The 27,069-nt window shown below is 44.0% G+C and overlaps 1 protein-coding gene across 2 annotated transcripts in view; it reads left to right on the top strand.

The window, feature by feature from the left end:
* The window catches only part of LOC112260328 (calsyntenin-2), a 283,471-nt gene that overhangs the window by 250,937 nt on the left and 5,465 nt on the right, over positions 1 to 27,069 (top strand). For both annotated transcript variants that reach the window (XM_024435349.2, XM_042328627.1), the window contains 3 exons: positions 15,597 to 15,759; positions 18,040 to 18,206; positions 20,749 to 20,897. In XM_024435349.2, the coding sequence (XP_024291117.1) occupies positions 15,597 to 15,759; positions 18,040 to 18,206; positions 20,749 to 20,897 (479 nt within the window). The remainder of the gene's footprint in view (positions 1 to 15,596; positions 15,760 to 18,039; positions 18,207 to 20,748; positions 20,898 to 27,069) is intronic.

Here is a 27,069-nt window from a genome sequence, read left to right as displayed (position 1 = left end):
TATGCACTGAAGTTGTGTCCCACAACATGCACTCAGTCCTGTTACCGAAACCTATTTAGCCTGGCAGAGGAAAGGAAAAAACAGTGAGTCACATGACACAGAGGAAATGACATCATCAAGCCATTTGCTAATACCATGGGTAGACCAAAGGTAAGTCCTCTCTGCTATTTTTCATATTTTTCCAATCTTTTCTGCCTTGATTGAGTGTCACTCTAACCAACACAACCCTGTTACTCATTATCAGAGTAAGACAAGTTCATTTCAAAGTGTTCTGTTTTCATTTATATAACTAAGTTTGTCCTTGACAGTAACACTACATTCCACAGCTAGCATCTATTCCTGAGAAAAAGCTAACATTAGCATTGATTTACAACCCTGTCACTTGAAACCCCGTTACTATAATTCAAGTAACAGGCTGATGAACAGAGGAGACAGCGGTACTTAGAAAAGGAGAAAGAGAAGTGGAAGAAAGACGTAGAAACAGGGAAGTAGAAAATGCAAAAAGACTGCGGTGTTAGAGCACTCGTGCCCCGTGAAAAAAGTGGAGGCTCATAAGAGGAGTAATGCCAGGAAAAATGTACTTGAAGGATTAAACACCCCTCCAGTCAGCCCTGATCCTCCAGTCAGCCCTGATCCTCCAGTCAGCCCTGATCCTCCAGTCAGCCCTGATCCTCCAGTCAGACCAGAATATCCAGTCAGCCCTGATCCTCCAGTCAGACCAGAATATCCAGTCAGCCCTGATCCTCCAGTCAGACCTGATCCTCCAGTCAGACCTGATCCTCCAGTCAGACCTGATCCTCCAGTCAGACCTGATCCTCCAGTCAGACCTGATCCTCCAGTCAGCCCTGATCCTCCAGTCAGACCAGAATATCCAATCAGCCCTGATCCTCCAGTCAGCCCTGATCCTCCAGTCAGCCCTGATCCTCCAGTCAGACCAGAATATCCAATCAGCCCTGATCCTCCAGTCAGACCTGATCCTCCAGTCAGCCCTGATCCTCCAGTCAGACCTGATCCTCCAGTCAGACCAGAATATCCAGTCAGCTGTGATCCTCCAGTCAGCCCTGCAGTCAGCCCTGATCCTCCAGTCAGCCCTGATCCTCCAGTCAGACCTGATCCTCCAGTCAGCCCTGATCCTCCAGTCAGACCAGAATATCCAATCAGCCCTGATCCTCCAGTCAGCCCTGATCCTCCAGTCAGCCCAGAATATCCAGTCAGACCAGAATATCCAGTCAGCCCTGATCCTCCAGTCAGACCTGATCCTCCAGTCAGCCCTGATCCTCCAGTCAGACCTGATCCTCCAGTCAGACCTGATCCTCCAGTCAGACCAGAATATCCAATCAGCCCTGATCCTCCAGTCAGACTTGACCCTCCAGTCAGACCTGATCCTCCAGTCAGACCAGAATATCCAGTCAGCCCTGATCCTCCAGTCAGCCCTGATCCTCCAGTCAGCCCCAGTCAGCCCTGATCCTCCAGTCAGCCCTGATCCTCCAGTCAGACCTGATCCTCCAGTCAGACCTGATCCTCCAGTCAGACCTGATCCTCTAGTCAGACCAGAATATCCAGTCAGCCCTGATCCTCCAGTCAGACCAGAATATCCAGTCAGCCCTGATCCTCCAGTCAGACCAGAATATCCAGTCAGCCCTGATCCTCCAGTCAGACCAGAATATCCAGTCAGCCCTGATCCTCCAGTCAGCCCTGATCCTCCAGTCAGACCTGATCCTCCAGTCAGCCCTGATCCTCCAGTCAGCCCTGATCATCCAGTCAGACCAGAATATCCAGTCAGGCCTGATCCTCCAGTCAGCCCTCAACTTCTGTTCTGACCTTCAAGTCCCAGGTTAAGGTTATTGAGGAATGCAAGTTAGTGTAAGCACAGGTCACCAGGATATTTTTAAGTAAAGGAACTGTATCTGTACAATGAACAGTGGAATAGGCATCACTTTTACTTGATAGGTATAATATGTAATAATAACAAGGGCAACACTTTATAATAACCGTCATTAGTAAGTCATTTATATCTATGAATTACTGGGTAACTACCCTCAAATAAGTTGCTCCTGTGAAATCAGTAATAAAAGTATCCATGTGGTTAGAGTTAATGGCTATTAATGGTTAGAGTTAATGGCTATTAATGGTTAGAGTTAATGTCTATTTTGCTGCAGGTGAAATGGTTAAGTGACAATATATTTATATGTTTATTTTAGGCAACGTGATCTTGGGAGAAGAAAAAGGAGGTCGGCCAAAGCAAAATGAAACGGGGAGCTGCAGAAACTACAAGATCAGTTGAGGAGAGTTGAACAGCGAGCGGAAAAAAATTCAGAAAGCGGCTCCAACGATCGAAAAGGACCACCCACCTCCAAGATCCGACGAGTTGGTTCGGCAAATCCCGGGCACATCTCTAAGGAGAACCCTGTTGTTTCATACAGCAGTAGCTGAGGAATTACGCAACAAGTACACGCATTCAAAAAGAGAGAGAGTGACGGACAAGTCATTGCAGGAATAGTCACCAGCAAAATCCTGAAGAAGTACAGGTTGCAGAGGTTGGAAGAGGAGGTTTTTGGATTTTCAAGGAGGTGGACAAAACTGGCAAATGAAAATGTCTACAGGTACCAGAGGAAGAAGCCCGAGAGTATTGCTGCCACGATGAGATCAACGGTGAGATTATTATTTTTACTTGATGATATCAGCAGGATCACAACTGGGGGGAAAAAGCAAACGGTGACAAGAAAATGCAGAAAAGATTACTGGTGGATTCAATGAAGAACCTCAATTTGAAGTTCCTGGATGAGCATACCAACTTCCGTCTATCATACTCACTGTTCTTCACACTTTGCCCCTACTGGGTTGTGCATCTAACATTGGCAGATCGTGACACATGCATGTGCAAACAACATGAAGATCTAGGCTTTATTGCCAAAAAAGCTACACCAGATGCACATCATCTACACATCCAATTTGGAGAGCCTGACACATGCCATCACATTTGACACCACAAGCAAGCAATGTACGTATGGGGAATGTGAGCAATGCAGCAATTAATATCTAAACACTCAAAAGCCGCCACAGAGCCACAGATTGAGTCTCCTACCTTCAGTGGGCCACTGTGGACAAAGAGCACAAAAATGATCCTGGAGCAGCCTCAAAGATTACTTTTTAAAAAATTATTTGAATGCCCAGAAGAGCTGGTGGGAACTTAACATTTTTGCTCCAGAAGTCCAGGTGCCATCTCCATAACATCAGACGGCAATATGCTTTCTCACGGGCCCTGAAGCTGAACCTCCCTGCAAATGAATGTGCAGTCCATATTGACTTCGCTGAGAGCTACGGCTGCAAGTACAGCGCTCAAGTACAAGCTGTCCATTTTGGTGCATCACACCATCAGGCCACTTTACACACTGGGGTTTACTATGTGGGGGAGGGGGGGACATCTGCCCCTACCTCCTTCTGCACTGTGTCGGCATCCAGATTGAAGGGACCACCTGCCATATGGCAACACCTGGAGCCCATCCTGAGAGAAGTCCAAGAGAGATCCCGAGATGTGACAACCATCCATTTTTTTTAGCAATGGTCCCTGCGGGGGCGTATGCCTTATGGCCAACGTGACATGGTGTGATGAAAGAAACATACAGGAACTCAAATCCTTCTGTTCACCTGATTTAGAATTCCTCACAATCAAATGTAGACCGCATTATCTACCAAGAGAATTCTCTTCGATTATAATCACAGCCGTATATATCCCCCCCCAAGCAGACACATCGATGGCTCTGAACGAACTTTATTTAACTCTCTGCAAACTGGAAACGATTTATCCGGAGGCTGCATTCATTGTAGCTGGGGATTTTAACAAGGCTAATCTGAAAACAAGACTCCCTAAATTTTATCAGCATATCGATTGCGCAACCAGGGGTGGAAAGACCCTGGATCATTGTTACTCTAACTTCCGTGACGCATATAAGGCCCTGCCCCGCCCCCCTTTCGGAAAAGCTGACCACGACTCCATTTTGTTGATCCCTGCCTACAGACAGAAACTAAAACAAGAAGCTCCCACGCTGAGGTCTGTCCAACGCTGGTCTGACCAAGCTGACTCCACACTCCAAGACTGCTTCCATCACGTGGACTGGGAGATGTTTCGTATTGCGTCAGACAACAACATTGACGAATACGCTGATACGGTGTGCGAGTTCATTAGAACGTGCGTTGAAGATGTCGTTCCCATAGCAACGATTAAAACATTCCCTAACCAGAAACCGTTGATTGATGGCAGCATTCGTGTGAAACTGAAGGCACGAACCACTGCTTTTAATCAGGGCAAGGTGTCTGGTAACATGACTGAATACAAACAGTGCAGCTATTCCCTCCGCAAGGCTATCAAACAAGCTAAGCGCCAGTACAGAGACAAAGTAGAATCCCAATTCAACGGCTCAGACACAAGAGGCATGTGGCAGGGTCTACAGTCAATCACGGACTACAGGAAGAAACCCAGCCCAGTCACGGACCAGGATGTCTTGCTCCCAGGCAGACTAAATAACTTTTTTGCCCGCTTTGAGGACAATACAGTGCCACTGACACGGCCTGCAACGGAAACATGCGGTCTCTCCTTCACTGCAGCCGAAGTGAGTAAGACATTTAAACGTGTTAACCCTCACAAGGCTGCAGGCCCAGACGGCATCCCCAGCCGCGCCCTCAGAGCATGCGCAGACCAGCTGGCCGGTGTGTTTACGGACATATTCAATCAATCCCTATACCAGTCTGCTGTTCCCACATGCTTCAAGAGGGCCACCATTGTTCCTGTTCCCAAGAAAGCTAAGGTAACTGAGCTAAACGACTACCGCCCGTAGCACTCACATCCGTCATCATGAAGTGCTTTGAGAGACTAGTCAAGGACCATATCACCTCCACCCTACCTGACACCCTTGACCCACTCCAATTTGCTTACCGCCCAAATAGGTCCACAGACGATGCAATCTCAACCACACTGCACACTGCCCTAACCCATCTGGACAAGAGGAATACCTATGTGAGAATGCTGTTCATCGACTACAGCTCGGCATTCAACACCATAGTACCCTCCAAGCTCGTCATCAAGCTCGAGACCCTGGGTCTCGACCCCGCCCTGTGCAACTGGGTACTGGACTTCCTGACGGGCCGCCCCCAGGTGGTGAGGGTAGGCAACAACATCTCCTCCCCGCTGATCCTCAACACTGGGGCCCCACAAGGGTGCGTTCTGAGCCCTCTCCTGTACTCCCTGTTCACCCACGACTGCGTGGCCATGCACGCCTCCAACTCAATCATCAAGTTTGCGGAAGACACAACAGTGGTAGGCTTGATTACCAACAACGACGGCCTACAGGGAGGAGGTGAGGGCCCTCGGAGTGTGGTGTCAGGAAAAAAACCTCACACTCAACGTCAACAAAACTAAGGAGATGATTGTGGACTTCAGGAAACAGCAGAGGGAACACCCCCATCCACATCGATGGAACAGTAGTGGAGAGGGTAGCAAGTTTTAAGTTCCTCGGCATACACATCACAGACAAACTGAATTGGTCCACTCACACAGACAGCATCGTGAGGAAGGCGCAGCAGCGCCTCTTCAACCTCAGGAGGCTGAAGAAATTCGGCTTGTCACCAAAAGCACTCACAAACTTCTACAGATGCACAATCGAGAGCATCCTGGCGGGCTGTATCACCGCCTGGTATGGCAACTGCACCGCCCTCAACCGTAAGGCTCTCCAGAGGGTAGTGAGGTCTGCACAACGCATCACCGGGGCAAACTACCTGCCCTCCAGGACACCTACACCACCCGATGCTACAGGAAGGCCATAAAGATCATCAAGGACATCAACCACCCGAGCCACTGCCTGTTCACCCCGCTGTCATCCAGAAGGCGAGGTCAGTACAGGTGCATCAAAGCTGGGACCGAGAGACTGAAAAACAGCTTCTATCTCAAGGCCATCAGACTGTTAAACAGCCACCACTAACATTGAGTGGCTACTGCCAACACACTGTCAATGACACTGACTCTACTCCAGCCACTTTAATCATGGGAATTGATGGGAAATGATGTAAATATATCACTAGCCACTTTAAACAATGCTACCTTATATAATGTTACTTACCCTACATTGTTCATCTCATATGCATACGTTGATACTGTACTCTATATCATCGACTGCATCCTTATGTAATACATGTATCACTAGCCACTTTAACTATGCCACTTGGTTTACATACTTATCTCATATGTATATACTGTACTCGATATCATCTACTGTATCTTGCCTATGCTGCTCTGTACCATCACTCATTCATATATCCTTATGTACATATTCTTTATCCCCTTATACACAGTGTAAGACAGTAGTTTTTTTGGAATTGTTAGTTAGATTACTTGTTCGTTATTACTGCATTGTCGGAACTAGAAGCACAAGCATTTCGCTACACTCGCATTAACATCTGCTAACCATGTGTATGTGACAAATAAAATTTGATTTGATTTGATTTGTAACAGTATAACTGTAGACCATCCCTTCGCCCATACCCGGGCGCGAACCAGGGACCCTCTGCACACATCAACAACAGTCACCCACGAAGCATCGTTACCCATCGCTCCACAAATGCTGCTTTAAGGTCTCAGAGCAAGTGACGTCACCGATTAAAACGCTATTTAGCGCGCACCACCGCTAACTAGCTAGCTATTTCACATCTGTTACACTTGCACACAGTACAAGCAGTGTGGTCATTTTGACCTCTTTTGTACTGACATTTTCAAGAAGGGGTTTACAAGAGGAACCTGGAACTACTTTGAAGCCAGTCATGGCAAAGGTGCCCCAGGTGGTGTGGGTGGCACATTGAAGAGGAGGGCCGACAGGCTTGTCAGCCAAGGAGTTGATATCCCAACTGCATTGTCCCTGTACCAAGCTCTGAGTGAGGGACAATCAAAGGTGAAATTGTTTTACAAGCTGTGGAGGATGCAGTGAAAGAAAAGCCAGCTGACCTTCCAGCCGTACCGTCCACAGTGAGGCTCCACCAGGTGGTCACTCTTTCACCTGGGAAAATTCTCTACCGCGACGTCCGCTGCCTGTGTTCTGCAACAGGGAATCTGGAGTGTGATTGCCAAAAAACAAAGGGCTTCAGCTTTAATCCCACAGACGACCACACAGACGACCCCATACACAGCACTCCAGAAGAAGTGCAGTGACATAGTCCAGAGATTGTGGGGAAATGGTGTGCCCTGGTGTACGACCACACAATCTACCCATGGATCATCCAAGAGGTGAGTAAGACCCACTGCCAGGTGAAATGTATGCATAGAGTTGGAGTAAACTGTTTTTTCCCCTTGGCCATTGAGGGACGATCTGCTTTGGTATCCCTTTGGGGATGTGCTAACCCTCATTCCTCCCCCAGAGAACGTTACCTCACGCCACATGGGCATCGCAAGTGAGGTACGGGATACTCTGGTCAGCCACTAAAATTAAATCTGAACATTATAACATCAGCTTTCTAAAATATTGCATCAGTTCATGACTCTTTTTGATATGCTCATTCATTTTAATGCCAGGTTGTTGGCCTACTGTGATATGACAATTGTTTTTATGTTTGTCCATTGAATATTTGATCAGATCCAGTTTGAGTTCTTTTAAAAAATTTAAAAAACATGTATTCCTACTCATCCTGTTGATCCTTTTTCGAAAAGATATATAAAATATTATTACACAACATTCCTGTGGTCCTGGGTATTTATTTGTCACATTTATGTCATGATCTACAATCAAATGTAATGTAATCTGTTCAACCCTGTTCCTTTGCGTTATCCCGCTACTCTAATTTCAACCTTGTTACCGTATAATTTTATAAAAATAATCTTAAATGATTTTCTCAGCTCACGAGGGTTTAACCTATTGTCCTTTCTAATAGTTTGAATGATTATATGCATAACGTATGAGGAAATATTTGAAAATAAATACTGAAATTAGTAAAAAATGAAACGTGTGGCTATTGAAAGGTTGGGCAAGATATATTTCAAAGGTTTCTGAAATTAAATGAGTATTTAATGTGAATGTGACTTTCTTTACTTAATGGTAAAGGATTTATTAAACAATAGTTTAAAATATACTTTTTTTCAGGTTCCTGGGTATTCGTAACAGGGTTGCGCCGAGCATAGCACGCAACAAATGAAAGATCACATAAAAAGTACTTTTGATGCCTGAGCCTGACGAATCAAATTATTTGATGGTTTGTTGCCTGTTTTTCTTAAACACATAACAGAAAATTATAAAATAAAGGGTTCATTTTTCAAAAGTGTTTTACTTTAATGCCTAAATTGTCCTCCAATTCTGGAATGACCCAAAAATATTCCAAAAAACATGCACTCTGTTTAAGGCACTAAAGTAAGGCACTAAAGTAAAACTGCAAAGAGATTGGCAAAGAAATGAACTTTATGTCCTGAATACAAGGTGTTATGTTTGGAGCAAATCGAACACAACACATCACTGAGTACAACTCTTCATATTTTCAAGCATGGTGGTGACTGCATCATGTTATGGGTCTGCTTGTCACCGGTAAGGTTCACTAAGAGTTGAAAGCTTAACAAACATAGTCGAGTCTCTGCTTTTATAGAAAAAGTACAACCTCTTTTGTCTATGTGGCAGTGTAGCGGATAACAAAGGCTGAACATAGTGTAAAAGGCAATTGGTTTGTCTGTGCAGATTAAAATAGCCTGAGGTTGATTGCACAAGGGCTCAAACGTATACCTGCGTTTTGTCACAGTTCACACTATAAATGTGCTCTTTCCTGCAAGGTTCCACACAGCTGACCTTCTGCAGATAGTAAACTCAGGGGATGTCTCACATGCTGCGGTCGCACCTAACGGATCTTAGCTATACGCCGAGTCTTATGACTAAGTCACATAAAGACAAGTTGGTATCAGGTTAGAAAAAAACACCAGCATATAACGAGACTATTTGTTAAGCAGTAAAACACAGGATAGCATGACTAATTATGTCATTTTCTAAATATACACTGAGTGTACATTACATTACGAACACCTTCCTAATATTGAGTTGCTCAGAACAGCCTCAATTAGTCATGGACTCTACAAGGTGTCAAAAGCGTTCCACAGAGATGCTAGCCCATGTTGACTCCAATGCTTCCCACATTTGTGTCAAGTTGGCTGGATGGCCTTTGGGTGATGGACCATTCTTGATACACTTAAAAATCCTTATTGAACCTGTCTCCTCCCCTTCATCTACTCTGATTGAAGTGGATTTAACAAGGGACATCATTAAGGGACCATAGCTTTCAGCTGGATTCACCTGGTCAGTCTATTTCATGGAAAGAGCAGGTTTTCTTCATGTTTTTTCCACTCAGTGGACACTGGAGTTGCTTACCAAGATGACATTGAATGTTCCTGAGTGGCCTAGTGACAGTTTTGACTGGCTGTCTAGCAATGATCAACAACCAACTTGACAAAGCTTGAAGAATTTTTTCAAGAATACTATGCAAATGTTGTACGATCCAGGTGTGCAAAGCTCTTAGAGACTTACCCAGAAAGACTCACAGCTATAATCGCTGCCAAAGGTGATTCTAACATGTATTGCCTCAGGAGTGTGTATACTTATGTAAATGAGATATTTCTGTATGTTTCAATAAATGTGAAAACACAAAATATGTTTTTCACTTTGTCATTGTGGGGTAGAAGGAGATGGAAAATGTAAAAAATTATGTATTCAGGTTGTAACGCAACAAAATGTGGAATTACTCAAGGGAAATAAATACTTTTTGAAGGCACTGTACATTATCCATTAAACATAACTGTCTTTTTATGACATGATGTGTCTGGTATGGCCATTTATCAACACCGGGAGTAAAATATCCCTGGACTGTCCATATTTGAAATATGTAACTAAATCAAGTCAATCGGGGGGATTGAGTTATGGGCATGTGCCAGATGGGCATGGGCCAGAATCGAACCCACGCCGACACAATATGGCCTATATGTGCATGCTGAAGGCAGCAGCACTAACTGCTGGACCACCCCAGGTCACGATTGCACTCAATTTTGACAGTTGATTTGTAACCTTAGGTTTACAAGAAATCTTAAGATGTCGTCTTTTTCGATAACATAGTTTATACTGTAGATCACATCATGGGCAGCGTTTTTTTGCGTGGTTTTCTACTTCGCTATTGTCCTTTTCATCTTGTCTTTACATCTGATTATTATAGGCAATTAATGTTCATAGGCCACAGTTTAGGTGTTGATGTGTATGGCTGCATTCCAGATAGATCTTTGTACATTTGAATGTTGCAGTAATAGGACCTAGTCCTAGCGTTTGAGCGAGCGAGAGAGAAAATTATTTTGATAGCAAGTCCTGATCCCAATGCCTTGACTGCCCCCACATGGAGAGAAGAAATAACTACTCATTTTCAGGGAATTTATCTAAATCACGAAGCTCATTAGAATTTCCTGGTGCAGCAGAAAAATTCTCTGCGGTTAAAGAGTGATCAAGTTAAGGTCCGACATCTGTATGTAGGCATACGAGCCCACCTGTGGCCACATGGATAGTGTATCATTGTTTAACGACAGCGAGGAACCTCGTACGGTATTACTCAACCTGGTTAAAGAAATACAACAAAAAAATCATTTAAAATGATGCCTCAAGTTTGTGAGCATGAAAGGCTTCCTGAGTGTGCGAGGCATCGGGGAAGGAGTTAGCCCTTCCTCCCTGCGTTGTGCACTGAGGGGAGAGGTTGTTCATGGCTGACTGGTAATCAGTAGCAGCATGAGAGTGCATTACTTGAATGATAAACCTCTCAGAGCACTAGGGAGACATCTACAAACACACTGTTAGACTGTTTGACAGCAATCTCCCTCCATATATATATATATATAGTTCATATAATAGAATGAAGTTACCCCTCAACTTCTGATCTAAGGCAATGTCTGTGTTGTACTTCCTAATGATAATGGGTTGATCCTAGCTTTGTGCTTGGGGGCTTCTATCCAGAGCGGTCTGAACTACTAGACATTTTTCAATCAAATCAAATCAAATCAAATTTTATTTGTCACATACACATGGTTAGCAGATGTTAATGCGAGTGTAGCGAAATGCTTGTGCTTCTAGTTCCGACAATGCAGTAATAACGAGCAAGTAATCTAACTAACAATTCCAAAAAAAAACTACTGTCTTATACACAGTGTAAGGGGATAAAGAATATGTACATAAGGATATATGAATGAGTGATGGTACAGAGCAGCATAGGCAAGATACAGTAGATGATATCGAGTACAGTATATACATATGAGATAAGTATGTAAACCAAGTGGCATAGTTAAAGTGGCTAGTGATACATGTATTACATAAGGATGCAGTCGATGATATAGAGTACAGTATCAACGTATGCATATGAGATGAACAATGTAGGGTAAGTAACATTATATAAGGTAGCATTGTTTAAAGTGGCTAGTGATATATTTACATCATTTCCCATCAATTCCCATGATTAAAGTGGCTGGAGTAGAGTCAGTGTCATTGACAGTGTGTTGGCAGTAGCCACTCAATGTTAGTGGTGGCTGTTTAACAGTCTGATGGCCTTGAGATAGAAGCTGTTTTTCAGTCTCTCGGTCCCAGCTTTGATGCACCTGTACTGACCTCGCCTTCTGGATGACAGCGGGGTGAACAGGCAGTGGCTCGGGTGGTTGATGTCCTTGATGATCTTTATGGCCTTCCTGTAGCATCGGGTGGTGTAGGTGTCCTGGAGGGCAGGTAGTTTGCCCCCGGTGATGCGTTGTGCAGACCTCACTACCCTCTGGAGAGCCTTACGGTTGAGGGCGGTGCAGTTGCCATACCAGGCGGTGATACAGCCCGCCAGGATGCTCTCGATTGTGCATCTGTAGAAGTTTGTGAGTGCTTTTGGTGACAAGCCAAATTTCTTCAGCCTCCTGAGGTTGAAGAGGCGCTGCTGCGCCTTCCTCACGATGCTGTCTGTGTGAGTGGACCAATTCAGTTTGTCTGTGATGTGTATGCCGAGGAACTTAAAACTTGCTACCCTCTCCACTACTGTTCCATCGATGTGGATGGGGGTGTTCCCTCTGCTGTTTCCTGAAGTCCACAATCATCTCCTTAGTTTTGTTGACGTTGAGTGTGAGGTTATTTTCCTGACACCACACTCCGAGGGCCCTCACCTCCTCCCTGTAGGCCGTCTCGTCGTTGTTGGTAATCAAGCCTACCACTGTTGTGTCGTCCGCAAACTTGATGATTGAGTTGGAGGCGTGCATGGCCACGCAGTCGTGGGTGAACAGGGAGTACAGGAGGGGGCTCAGAACGCACCCTTGTGGGGCCCCAGTGTTGAGGATCAGCGGGGAGGAGATGTTGTTGCCTACCCTCACCACCTGGGGGCGGCCCGTCAGGAAGTCCAGTACCCAGTTGCACAGGGCGGGGTCGAGACCCAGGGTCTCGAGCTTGATGACGAGCTTGGAGGGTACTATGGTGTTGAATGCCGAGCTGTAGTCGATGAACAGCATTCTCACATAGGTATTCCTCTTGTCCAGATGGGTTAGGGCAGTGTGCAGTGTGGTTGAGATTGCATCGTCTGTGGACCTATTTGGGCGGTAAGCAAATTGGAGAGGGTCAAGGGTGTCAGGTAGGGTGGAGGTGATATGGTCCTTGACTAGTCTCTCAAAGCACTTCATGATGACGGATGTGAGTGCTACGGGCGGTAGTCGTTTAGCTCAGTTACCTTAGCTTTCTTGGGAACAGGAACAATGGTGGCCCTCTTGAAGCATGTGGGAACAGCAGACTGGTATAGGGATTGGTTGAATATGTCCGTAAACACACCGGCCAGCTGGTCTGCGCATGCTCTGAGGGCGCGGCTGGGGATGCCGTCTGGGCCTGCAGCCTTGCGAGGGTTAACACGTTTAAATGTCTCAATCATATAGTACTGTACTACTGCTATTTGACAGTTATCTCCCTCCACAATAGAGGTCAGCCATGTAAGACTCAATCTCTCTTTAACCTCTAATCCAAGGTCAGTTTTGCGATGTACCCCCTGACAGTTACGACTCCCAGTTGGGGAGTTGAAAGCTGATCCAAGATCAGCGATATAGGCCAACTTCTCCCTGGAACTGTATCAGCACTAGATACTCACCAGGGGGGAACAGAACACTATTATAAGAGCTGAGCTGGGTCAATTTCCTTTCGATTGGCTGGCCCTTGACTGACTGCTGGGCTGGATTTGACAGGCTTTGATTCTGCTTCTGGGGAGACTGAACCACCAAAGGTGAGCAAGTGTTTTAGGCTTGATGAAAAAGTTTTGCGACGGTCCCCTGACTCAACGCTCGTAAATCGATGTTCCCTTAATGAGCAACTCATTAAAGTTAAACTTAATTAATTATCCCAAAACAGACAACAAATAATCAAGAGGGGAGCGGGATGAATCTGAATGAAGTTTAATGTGTTTTTCATTACCGAGGGTGGGAGGGAGACTGCCAAACAAGCGTTATTGGATTTGGGCTTCATGATAACCGCAAATAAGTAGTTAATTCATGAAATATTGTCCACAGCGATATGAAAGACAGTAAAGTGTGAAACCCAGGTGCATTATTATGATATTGCGATGAATTTGTGGGGCTGACCTAAGGACTCACAAACATCAGTTCCCAAGGCAAGTGCACTAACCACAGTCCCCATAGAAGTGACCAACTTTGAAGTGCTTGCACCAGGTCTGTGGGCTGGTTTGTTACAGTATTATATCTTATTGAATCCAATGATAATCACATTCACACAAGCCCAAAAAAATCAGGCCAAATCAGTGGGTGATGTTCCCCTTTAAAATGGCTTCCCAGTCTCTGGGTAATTTTCACCCTGTTACAGCTACTTCTAGTAAAACATCCACCCAAATCAATTGTGTTTCTGGATCCTTTCACATCATTATAAGGCTGCGTTGAGACAATAACTTATCAATGACCCAAGCCTAGCTCAGTTAATCTCTACCATTGTGTCACGGAGTTGTCATAATGCTTCAGCAAAAGTACATTACACCAGGGGCGTTAGAAGACACAATGTTAGTAACCTAATGTATGTCCCTCTTACTGCCCAGAATGCCTCTGCTGATCCCACAGCTATTGTATGCAGTAATCATGTGCCTATGGACCAGAGTTATACTGTTAGCACTGAGGCGGTGTGCCCTAGTAGGAAGTCCACTGTGTGCAGCTCACCCTGCACTAACATAAATAACATGAGCATGTCTACCTCCACTAAGCTTCCCGGTAAGCAATGAAAACAATCAAGCATCCCAGAAAAGTGCTAAAAACAGCCCACGTTAACATATGTATCTTAAGAAACAAGGTTCATGAAATCAATAATTTGCTAGTAACAGATGACATTCACTTAGATAAACTCACTTAGATAATACAGTGGTAGCAATAAATCTAAAATTGATCAAATTGTTTTTATCCCCTCATCAATCTACACATAATACCCCATTATGACAAAGCAAAAACAGGTTTTTAGACATTTTGGCAAATGACAAGCATTGTAATTTTGAATTCCGTAAAGTGAGTGCGGACGAGTTAAAAAAATTAAAAAATTAAAAGGTTTGTCCATCAACAATGACAAGCCACCAGGGTCTGACAACTGGAATGGAAAATTACTGAGGATAATAGCAGACGATATTGCCACTAATAATTGCCGTATCTTCAATTTAAGCCTAGTAGAAAGTGTGTGCCCTCAGGCCTGGAGGGAAGGAAAAGTAATTTTGCTACCTAATAATAGTAAGGGTAAAGCTAGTGTGTCTATGTATGCGGATGACTCGACACTATACACTTTAGCTACTACAGCGACTAAAATCACTGCAACACTTATCAAAGAGCTGCAGTCAGTTTCAGAATGGGTGGCGAGGAATAAGATAGTCATAAATATTTCTAATCATTCACCTAAACCTCAACTAAATCTGGTAATGAATAATGTGGAACGTGAGCAAGTTGAGGTGACTAAACTTCTTGATGTAAACCCTGGATTGTAAAACTGTCATCGTCAAAACATATTGATACAACATTAGCTGTACAGAATACAGGGCTGCTCTGCCTTCATCACAGCTCTATCAACAAGAACAAGGCAGGCCCTAGTTTTGACACACCTGGACTACTGTTCAGTCGGAGTTAGGAAAATTGCAATTGGCTCAGAATAGGGTAGCACGGCGGCTCATGCAAGCCATACATTAGATGTTTGTTTTTTTTAAAGATAAAAATACACCTTATGGAATAGCGGGGACTGTGAAGAGACACACACACAATACTATATGCACTATATACACACATACACATGGATTTTGTGTTGTAGATATGTGGTAGTAGAGTAGTGGCCTGAGGGCACACACTTAATGTGTTGTGAAATCTGTTGTGAATGTATTGTAATGTTTTTTTAAATTGTATTAACTGCCTTAACTTTGCTGGACCCCAGAAAGAGTAGCTGCTGCCCTGCCTGCAGCTAATGGGGATCCATAATAAATACAAATACTGTGCTTAATTAACTTCTCAACAAACCCAGAGCTACACAGCTCATTGGTTTAACTCAATGCTAACAGCATGTCCCTATGTCTTACAGATCTGTGACAAGGAGTGGCACTACTACGTGATCAATGTGGAGTTCCCTGCCGTGATTCTCTTCGTAGATGGCGTAACCTACGAACCCTACCTGGTGACCGACGATTGGCCCATCCATCCCTCATCAATTGACACCCAGCTGACAGTGGGTGCCTGCTGGCAAGGTCATTATAGACTCCTGTATAGGGTCCGGTGTCCATACCGACTCTGTGACTGTCCTAATATGCACAGCGTACCTATAGAATTTCTGTATTTTTTACTGTAAAATAAGGGGAGGGGAGGAGTCACATCATTTTCCTTTGATTTGGACATGTTTCCTCACAGACCAAGAATAATGTGGTTTTCCGTATCCCAGGAACAACTGTTTATTGGTTTCAATTGACCAGGACTTTAGGTAGTCACGTAGTGTTTTATGTTTCAGAATGCCTTGCCTGTTACCATAGGGATGAGTCAGTTTCCCTTATCCAGTCCAAGACAGTGATTAAACACTCACCAACGTAAGACTAAGAGAGCTTGCAGCAGGAGCACAGACAGACACAGAGAGACACAGACACACACAGAGACACAGAGAGAGAGAGAGGCTCAAGCTTGGAGACATCAAACAGGAAGCACAGGCTGTCAATTCCAGCCGCTTGAAAAGAGGGGACTAATGAATCCATTTGAATGAAGAAGCACTACTTAACATCGCTTTTATGATCAAAATAATAATTATATAAATGTGTCAGCTGGGGGACAGATGGATACAGCTGAATCCCATGAGCCACGCTCGAGGTCCAACGTCAGCAGCATTTCGGTGTCGTCTGAATTTATTTTAAATCTGGCTCCTGGTTGCAGTTCTCTTTTTTTCCCCTCTTTTCCCTCTCTCTTTCCATGAATCTGTGATTGTGTGAGAAAGCCCTGAAGAAGGGATTAAGCCAGCCTGAATGGAGTACAAGTTCTCTGGCTATTACATCCCAATGAAGCTGCTCTAAGCTTCACTAAGCTGCAACTGATAACTTTGCAGACCATTAGTGAACAGGATTGCCTTTCTCTCACCCCCCCCCCAACCACCCTGCACGCAATCAACAACGTAATGAAGAGACACAAGGAATGAAAAGGCACCAGCCCTGACCTTAACACGCCCTAAGCAAAACAAGACATGTGACTTGTGACGAGAACAGCAGAATATGGTTTGTTTTGTCCATTTTCGTGAGAAAACCGTTTATTGAGATTGCTCTGTATGGTGCTCTTCTTATGGAGAGTAGACAAGCAGTTTCTCTGTGCAATGTCAGGGAAGTTGGGGAAGTTTAGGGCAGACAGACTCTGGCTGGCCTCAGGCCTACTGCGATAGAAGCCTCTTCTAAACCATAAAAAAAAATCCTGAACCTTCTCTAATTTCCTAATACAACTTGTTCAAACAATCCATTTCAACTTAATTGCTAATCTTTCTTACTGCAGGTGTAAATATTATGCAGCCAGGTGTGTAAAAATCGCATATGTTAGCACTGAAGCCTAAATGCTGAATGTCTCCTTGTTCAAATTCTCCTCTTTGGGGGGGACGAGACCGAAATAAGCCCGAAAACACACTCTCTCGCTCTGTGCTTCGGTGCCACAACACTTAATTGATAACATCTGTCTGGGAAAATATAAAATAATAAAAAAAATCAGGCTGGTGCAGGCGGCGGCGAGAACACTTGAGTATGTCAGCAAGAGACACGGCTCGGGGACCGTTAACGACTAGCAAACTGCTAGCACCATCTGCCAGTGAATCAAAGAAGAAAAACACACACTTGCCTAAAAAAGACGACGCTAGTTATTTTTATTGAAGGCCTAGTGTCCCTCTGCTCTGAGCCCAAATCTACCTCAGATTGGACATTTTATTTTGTTGTTTTGAAAGTCATTTTTTAAAAAGAGTGGGGAGAGCAGATGGAAGCTGATAAACAAAACGGGCTATCATTTCCATAGTCACGCTACTGTCTTTATTTCACAGTCCTGTTTCAGTTGGTATTTACTTGATGTTTCGACCTACTAGGAAGTGACGCAAAAACAAAGGTAACTGTGTTAGCCATTGTTTAAATAGCTAAGTCTTGTTGAAAGGTAAGTTATATAGGTTCATCTCTTTTACTAGTGTTATTTCTAGCTTCAACTAAGTAAATAAAGTAAAATACTGTAAAATTAAGAATGACCAAAGCATGTTCCTACTATTATAATAGAGGCATGCTCCATAATACTTTCATTGCACTGTGCTTTCAGAACAAATCAAATCAAATGTATTTATATAGCCCTTCGCACATCAGCTGATATCTCAAAGTGCTGTACAGAAACCCAGCCTAAAACCCCAAACAGCAAGCAATGCAGGTGTAGAAGCACAGATTGTCTTCTCCTTAATCATTGTCCACCACTTGACTGTACAATATTGCACCTTTTGAACTGAACAAAAAGAATATTCCTCTTGTCCTCCCTAGGTGGTGAGGTGTCCAACCCGCGGTTCACCCAGTACTTCCGGGGAAGTCTGTCAGGTCTGACCATCCGGCCAGGCAAGATAGAGACCCAGAAGGTCATCTCCTGTCTACAGGCCTGTAAGGAAGGACTGGACATCAACTCACTGGAGAGCCTGGGCAAGGATATCAAGGTGAGCCACTGGGGCAAACACACGCAGATACACTATACAGTACCAGTCAAAAGTTTGGACACACCTACACATTCAAGGGTTTTTCTTTATTTGACTATTTTCTACATTGTAGAATAATAGGGAAGATATTAAAACTATGAAATAACACATATGGAATCATGTAGTAACCAAAAAAGGGTTAAACAAATCCAAATATATTTTATATTTGAGATTCTTCAAAGTAGCCACCGTTTTGCCTCGATGACAGCTTTGCACACTCTTGGCTCTCTTATAAAGGTTCATTTTTATGGGGAAAATGATCTTCCCCAAACTTCAAACGCTGCTTATGTATGCCAGTTAGGCTCTACAGCGGTTATAAAGCAGATTCATGTGCTTCATTTTAAGAAGTTGTTTGGCCACTTTAGATGTGATGCAAAGCTTGGAAATTGATGAGTTAATATAGTAGGCCTAGCCTATAGAAAGCCGATGGGATCCTCCTGATTTTATTAGAGGCCATCAAAACTGTTTTCTCTGCATTTGCATAGCCAATGTCACAGATCCCTCTGGAACCTTCATTGCAAACACCTGGCCCCTATTCCCACTGATTGTATTTATATATATATATATGTGTCCTTTGTTCCCCATGGTGCTGTCGATTATTGTTAGTTGGTGCGTGAGTACCTGTGCTGTGTATTTTGGCTTTCGTGCCCTTGTGGATTGCACAGATGATTACAGGTCTCGTCCCGTGTGTTAATCATTGTGCGCATGTGTTATTTATTCAAGGTACTCCTCGCTCTTTTGTTTGGGTTTTAAACCTGTGTTTTTGTTACGTGTTTGTTTGGTCTTCGTCCCCGTGCCTTTACACTAAATTTAAAAAACTATTACGCATTCCTGCATCTGTCTCCCGATCCTTCATGCCAACGTGACAGCCTATAGAAATGTTGCACAACATGAGCTCATGTTGTGACAGAAAAATTATGAATTCACCTTATTTGTTGGATATGAAACAATTATTTACTTAAACAGTAAGATACTTCTGTCCTGCTAATGCTGAGTTTTATGGCGTCCACTCTAGCTTCCTGGTGATAAAACCTACAGCTGGCATTCCAGTGACAGGATGTGGGGTGGTTATAACTGGGATAGGAGTAGAACAATGCCTCATTGTCTCATCTTCCTGGTATCTGGGAAACTAAGTAAAACACCATCCTGTGTAGATAACCAAGGTGGCTTATGGGAAGGTTAGAAATGACTGACTAAGCAATCTTGGTATCAGCTATATAAACTGTGCATTGTCTGTAAAGGGTAGGCTCTCAGCCTAACAGTCATAACAAGACTGTTGGGCTGACGGTTTCATTATTGCGATAATTAATCGATATTAAATAAAGATGATTGATTGAAGAAATGACCAAGTCTCTCTCAGTACTGATTTCCATGACAATGGGCCCTCGTGAAGTGTTTGATAAGATTTTCGATCACATTGGCATTGACATCAGAGTGATTAGAGGGACAAGAGTGCTGAGTACCAGACAGTTCGCACGTTCGGTAGGCTACTAATGGCCATCAGCAGCATCAGAGCTTGGAGAAGCCTAATTACCGTGACTAAGTGATCACACGAGCTCACAGAACGGGACCGCCAAGTGCTGAAGTGTATAGCACTTTGCAACATTCACTAAAGACTTCCAAACTGCCTCTGGAAGCAACATCAGGACAATAACTGTTCGTCGGGAGCTTTATGAAATGGGTTTCCATGGCCGAGCAGCTGCACACAAGCCTAAAATCACCATGCGCAATGCCAAGCGTGGGCTGGAGGGGGGTAAAGCTCGGCGCCATTGGAGCAGTGGAAACGCATTCTCTGGAGTGATGAATCATGCTTCACCATCTGGGAGTGCAACGGACAAACTGGGTTTGGCAGATGCCAGGGGAACGCTACCTGTCCGAATGTATATTGCAAACTGTAAAGTTTGGTGGAGGAGGAATAATGGTCTGGAGCTGTTATTCATGCTTCGGTCTAGGCCCCTTAGTTCCAGTGAAGCGAAATCTTAACGCTACAGCATACAATGACATTCTAGACGATCCTGTGCTTTCAACTTTGTGGCAACAGTTTGGGGAAGGCCCTTTCCTGTTTCAGCATGACAATGCCCCCCGTGCACAAAGCGAGGTCCATACAGAAATGGTTTGTCAAGATCGGTATTGAAGAACTTGATTGGCCTGCACAGAACCATGACCTCAACCCCATCTACACCTTTGGGATGAAGTGGAACGCCGACTGTGAGCCAGGCCTAATTGCCTAACATCAGTGCTCGACATGACTAATGCTCTTGTGGCTGAATGGAAGCAAGGGTCCGCAACAATATTCATACATCTAGTGGAAAGCCTTCCCAGAAGCGTGCAGGCTGTTATTGCAGCAAAGGGTGGACCAACTCCATATTAATGCCCATGATTTTGGATTGAGATGTTCGACAAGCAGGTGTCCACATACTTTTGGTCATGTATTGTGTGCATGAAACACTCAGACACTTACCCTCTTATATCAGTTGATTCAGGTGTTCCTCTGTGTGTGCAGTTTCACTTTAACCCGGCCCAGTCTGTGCTGGTGATGGAGGGAGAGGACCTGGAGAGTGTCAACACAGCCATGGCCAAGGTCTCCTACATCAACTCACGCCAGTTCCCCACAGCAGGCCTCAGACGGCTACACATCACCACCACCGTACAGTGAGTATGGAATCCAACAATGTGTATGCGGGCGCACAAACGCGCACACCCTTAGTCTGTCTCACACACACACACACACACACACACACGTTCACACTCCTCAACCTGTCTCTCGGTCTCTCTCTCTCTTTCACATAGGCTACAGAAACATTTATTGCACCCAACCATACATTTAAACCCCTTTGAACTATAGGACCACAAGGTCACAGAGACGCATGCAAGTATCATTTGTGTAAAGGCTCCTCAGAGGAGGAAGGGGAGGACCATCCTCCTCAGTGAATTTCATAAAAAATCTAAATTGTGGAACATTCAAAAAGTTATCATTTTTAAGGCAGTAATTGAGTATAAGGGGGGCAGTTACTTTTTCACACAGGGGAATTGTTAATTTAGTTATTTAAATAAATGAAATAAGTATTTAAAAAATGGTGTTCTTTGTAAACTCTCTAATATTAGGTTTTGGCTAAAGATCGGATAACATTCCGTATCAAACATATACAAAATTTGAGAAAATCAGAAAGTGGGCTGTCAGAGCTCTTGCAGCATGAACTGACAGGTTGTCCACCCAATCAAAGAACCAGAGAATGAATCTAGTACTGGAAGCATAAGCTACAGCTAGCTAGCACTGCAGTGCACACAATGTGGTGAGTAGTTGACAATACAGTAGGTGAATAGATTTTAATAGATTTAATTTTTTCAAAAATTAAGGAGAAGCAAGAGAGGGAGAGAGAGAGCTAGCTATATTTTGTTGTATTTTTTTTTCACTTTCACTTGGAAGGTGCACTATATAAAACATTTCAGTTTGTGACAAAACAAGCAACTATAGTGTGAAGAATCATTGTACCATCTAAACAGCTGTGAAATATATTTTCCATAACCAAAAATATTGTATTTTCAGTTTGGAGCTGGGGTATAAAACCGAACGTAAAAGACGCAAAAATGAAATGTAAGAACGGGAAGCATAGAAATAGCGCACATAGATCAGATCTAATACTACCTAAACTTGCTTTCAATGATAATGACAGATCTATAATACACATTTCTATGTGAACTTGGTCAGGTCGCCCAAAAACGTAAATATTTCATCTAGTTTATCCTACTCAAACACCCGGCTCAAACAGAGAGGGATGCCATGTTAGCTAGCTGGCTATCCACCACTGGAAATCTTCCAAGTCAAGGTAAGCTTTTGGTTTTATTAATTTATTGCCACCGGGGGCCTGCCGGTGTAACTGCTAAACTGCTTGCTGTACACTGTACTGCATGATTGTAGTGTGTTTACTAATGCATTAGTTTCAGTAGCTATGTTGACTATGACGTTAGCTATTATGGTGGAACGATGTAGGCTGTGTGTAGCAGTTAGCGGTTATGGTATGAAGGTTTGGCTTGGAAAGATTTTTTCGCCTGGTCACAGAATAGTGCATAGCTGTGCATTTTGTTTACAGAGGTAAACAAATGCTGTTATCTGGGGAAGGAGGTGAAAGAGAGAGGCGATTGAAGGGGAACATGTTTTGATGGCGGGACAGTGAGAGAAAAGAGAGAATCTACTGAGTTAAAGGAACTCTTTGAACTGAATGTCCTCAGTGGTCAGTGTGTGTGTGTGTGTATATGTGTAAGCAATACAGCCCATGGTGTTGGCGCATCTGAGGCTCTGCTTTTTCTCTGTATGTGTCCTCAGGGTCAGTGTGTGTGTACGTCTGGTGTGGCATTGAGATCAGTGTCTAGTGTGTTCCAGGCTGTGTGTGCGTGTGTGTGTGTGTGCCCGTCTAAGCCTGTGCTCTCTCCGTGTCTGATATGCTAATCAGCGTCGCTTCCCTCTCTTTATCTCTCCCCTCGTTAATGGCTGAGAGGACAGCCGGGTTGCCGTGGCGCCCCGGTTGCCTTGGAGCTGTGGTAGCCTGGGCCGACGTGGCAATTGCTGATGACGAGGATATGAATGACGGCCATGAAAGGCAATCTGCAGTGTCAGGGTTCCTCACGCCAGAGAGCACTACGAGAAGGAAGGTTGATCATGAGAGGAATATAGTGCTGTTAAGACTGTCTGGGTGGGTGACTGGCTGGCCCATTTTCTGTCTACCTCTCGCTCAATATCCTTCTCTCTCCCGTTATCCGCTCTCTGTGTTTCTCTCCCTCTCCTCTAGTCACCTATTTCAAGAACAAAGAATTGTATTGTAATACTTCCTTTTGGTGTGAGGGCACTTAGTTTAGAAAGGAAAACTTAGCATCATACAGTGTTTTTAACAGCTCAGGTGTTTGCGCCATTGCCTAATGAGAAAAGGTAAAAGGAACAGATGGTATGCTGAGATTGTGCAGTCTTATAGGAGTTAATGAAATGTATTGGTAAAGAAATACAGGCCCAATACAAGAGAGGAAGTGAGAGTGGAAGAGAAAGAACAAGGTTGATCGTGGGATATAATTTGTGTTACCCTTATTTTACCAGGTAAGTTGACTGAGAACACATTCTCATTTACGGCAACGACCTGGGGAATAGCTACAGGGGAGAGGAGGGGGGGGGTGAAGGAGCCAATTGGAAGCTATACGGGAATGAAATCAACTGCTAAACTAAGGTAGGCCCAAATAAGAGAGAGAATGAGAAAGGATGGAGAGAAAAGTTGGAAAAGGTGTGTGTGTGTGTATTCTGTTCACAGTTAAGCAGTAAGGGGGGGACGGCCAAATCAAATTGGACTTGTGTGGTGGATAGTGGACTCCTGCCACAGGAGCTGTAATAGGTTTAGTCTAACTAGCCGCCTCGTATAAAGAGAGATGGCCTGTCCTATTCAGCAGGCACTTTAATGCTCCATACGACAAGAGGCCCCCGATATGCATCCCAAATGGCACCCTATTCTCTAGTCGCTCGTGAAAAGTAGTGCACTATGTAGGGAATGTGGTGTAATTTGGGACACAACCCCTTGCTGGTCAGATGGAATTTATTTAGCAAGGGCCTTAGTTTAGTATGGGGCATGCTACTCCTCACAAACTTTGTTTAGCAGTTATACTGATGTTGTTCCAGGGTAATTGTTTGTGGAGTTACAGCCAATTGTGTTAATCAAAAGAAACACGCACACGATTGCAGGTGCACACTGCACGCACGCATGCACACACACTTCCCAATCAGAGTTTGTTTGGTAGTTACGTAGATCAGCTAATCACACACGACACACACACACACACTTCCTAGCCATACAAATACAGACATCCCATTACACGCCAGTCTGGTAGGTAGTTAAGGAGAACAACGTGTCTTAATACGTGCTTAATGTAGGCCTAGTCTTGATGCAAGGAATTGCCATGGGAAAGCAGCTCAAACAGACCACGAAGGTGACAAATGTATTTTCGCTAGTAAACCAGAAGCAGCAGACAGTCATCATATAAACAAAAGACCGTTCTTAATTACCGCGGGAAAGTAAATGAATTAATAAGTGAGTGAGTGAAGAGCACTTTTCACCGACCATTGAAAAGCGTAATTACTCAAGGCGTTAGGTGCCGGCGTTGGCATTAATCCTGAGAGACTTCACTCTGCTCCTCTCAAAGTGGAATGAACCTGGATGATGGCCAGCTTGTTTTACCCAGACTGCCTGGGTGGCAGGACAGCTCCTCGCTCTGGGTAGAAGGTGCCCTTAGGATCCACTTGATCAAAAATATGAATGCAACATGCAAGGATTTCAAAGATGTTACCGAGTTAGAGTTCATCTAAGGAAATCAGTCGATTGAAATGAATACATTTGGTCCTAATCTATGAATTTCACATGACTGGACATGGGTGCAGCCCCACGCACTTGCATGCCAGACCCACCCACTGGGGAGCTAGGCCCAGCCAATCAGAATGATTTTTTCCCCACAAAAAGGCCTTTAATTACAGACAGAAATACTCCTCAGCTGTCCGGTTGACTGGTCTCAGATGGTCCCGCAGGTGACGAAACTGGATGTGGAGGTCCTGGGCTGGTGTGGTTGCACGTGTTCTGTGGTTGTTAGGCCGGTTGGACGTACTGCCAAATTCTCTAAAACGAAATTTGAGGCGGCTTACGGTACATTCAATTCTCTGGCAACAGCTCTGATGGACATTCCTGCAGTCGGCATGCTAATTGCACAATTTAAGACATCTGTGGCATTGTGCGACCTTTTATTATCCCCAGCACAAGGTGCACCTGTGTAACGATCATGCTGTTTAATCAGCTTCTTGATATGCCAAACCTTTCAGGTGGATGGATTACCGTGAAAAAGGAGAAATGCTCACTAACAGGGATGTAATTTGTAAAAACAAATTATAATAAATTGTTTTTGTGCCTATATAAAATGTCTGGGATCTTTAATTTCAGCTCATGAAACATGGGACCAAGACTTTACATGTTGCATTTATATTTTTTGTTCAGTGCATTTGGAAAGTATTCAGACCCCTGGACTTTTTCCACATATTGTTCAATTACAGCCTAATTCTAAAATTGATTGTTTTTTTTCTTCTTAAATCTACACACAATAGCCCATAATGACAAAGTAAAACAGGATTATTAAAATTTTTGCAAACTTAGAAAAAATAAAAAATATATATATATATATCTATATATATATATCACATTTACATAAGTATTCAACCTCTTTACGCTGTACTTTGTTGAAGCATCTTTGGCAGCGATTATAGACTCGAGTTTTCTTGGGTTTTCTTGGCTACAAGCTTGGCACAATTGTATTTGGGGATTTTCTCCCATTCTTCTCTGCAGATCCTCTCAAGCTCTGTCAGGTTGGAAGGGGAGCATCGCTGCACAGCTATTTTCTGGTCTCTCCAGTGTTGTTCGAATGGTTTCAAGTCCGGTCTCTGGCTGGGCTGCTCAAGGACATTCAGAGACATGTCCCGAAGCCACTCCTGCGTTGTCTTGGCTGTGTGTTTAAGGTCGTTGTTCTGTTGGAAGGTGAACCTTCACCCCAGTCTGAGTGCTCTGGGGTAGGTTTTCATCAAGGATCTCTCTGTACTTTGTTCCATTCATCTTTCCCTCGGTTCATCTTTCCCTCGATACTGACTGTTCTCCCAGTCCCTGCTGCTGAAAAACATCCCCACAGCATGATGCTGCCACCACCATGCTTCACTGTATGGATGCTGCCAGATTTCCTCCAGACCTGACGCTTGGCATTCAGGCCAAAGAGTAAAATCTTGGTTTCATCACACCAGAGAATCTTGTTTCTCATGGTCTGAGAGTCTGGTTCTCCCATCTCCACAGAGGAACTCTGGAGCTCTGTCAGAGTGACCATCGGGTTCTTGGTCACCTCCTTGACCAAGGCTCTTCTCCCCCGATTGCTCAGTTTGGCCAGGTGGCTAGCTCTAGGAAGAGTCTTGGTGGTTCCAAACATCTCCCATTTAAGAATGCTGGATGCCAGTGTTCTTGGGGACCTTCAATGCTGCAGTAATTTGTTGGTACCCTTCCCCAGATCTGTGCCTCGACACAATCCTGTCGCAGAGCTCTACTGAAAATTATTTCGACCTCATGGCTTGGTTTTTAGCTCTGACATCACTGTCAACTGTGGGACCTTATATAGACAGGTGTGTGCCTTTCCAAATCATGTCCAATCAATTGAATTTACCACAGGTGGACTCCAATCAAGTTGTAGAAACATCTCAAGGATGATCAATGGAAACAGGATGGATGCACCGGAGCTCAATTTTGAGTCTCATGGCAAAGGGTCTGAATAGAACTATTTGATTGAAAGTTGTTTTACTACAGTCACTGAATTAAACAAGTAATGACTCCTTAAATGTTTCTTTGTTTGGGGTTATGCTTCATGTTAACCGTGGGCTTAGGTGTTAAATTGTGTTGATGAGAAAATGTGATAATTAGTGTGTGTTTACATTATATTAGGCCATTTATAGGATAAACAGAGAGAGACTGTGTTTCTGTGGGCGGGTGCATGTCCAAGCGTGCTTACGTCTGTGTGCGTGTGCGTGTGTGTTATTGGAAATGGCCAACTTGGGGCCATCTGTCTGAAAACAGCATCACTCCCCCCCCCCAAAAAAAATTGAAAAGCTGCAGCTTCTATGCCAACAGAGACAACTTGCAATCACAATTGGACAAACATTGGAAGTCCACTTTCACAGTTGCCTCCGTCACAATCTGTCCCTACATTATGTGTCTCTCATCTCTGAAATGAAAATGAAAAGTGCCCAGTCATTCATTGCTAGGACCAGAAAGAG

This window comes from Oncorhynchus tshawytscha, linkage group LG10 (assembly GCF_018296145.1).
Source record: "Oncorhynchus tshawytscha isolate Ot180627B linkage group LG10, Otsh_v2.0, whole genome shotgun sequence".
NCBI classification, from domain to species: Eukaryota; Metazoa; Chordata; class Actinopteri; order Salmoniformes; family Salmonidae; genus Oncorhynchus; species Oncorhynchus tshawytscha.
Note: the sequence above shows the minus strand (reverse complement) of the source record. Positions and strands in the feature narration are given on the sequence as shown.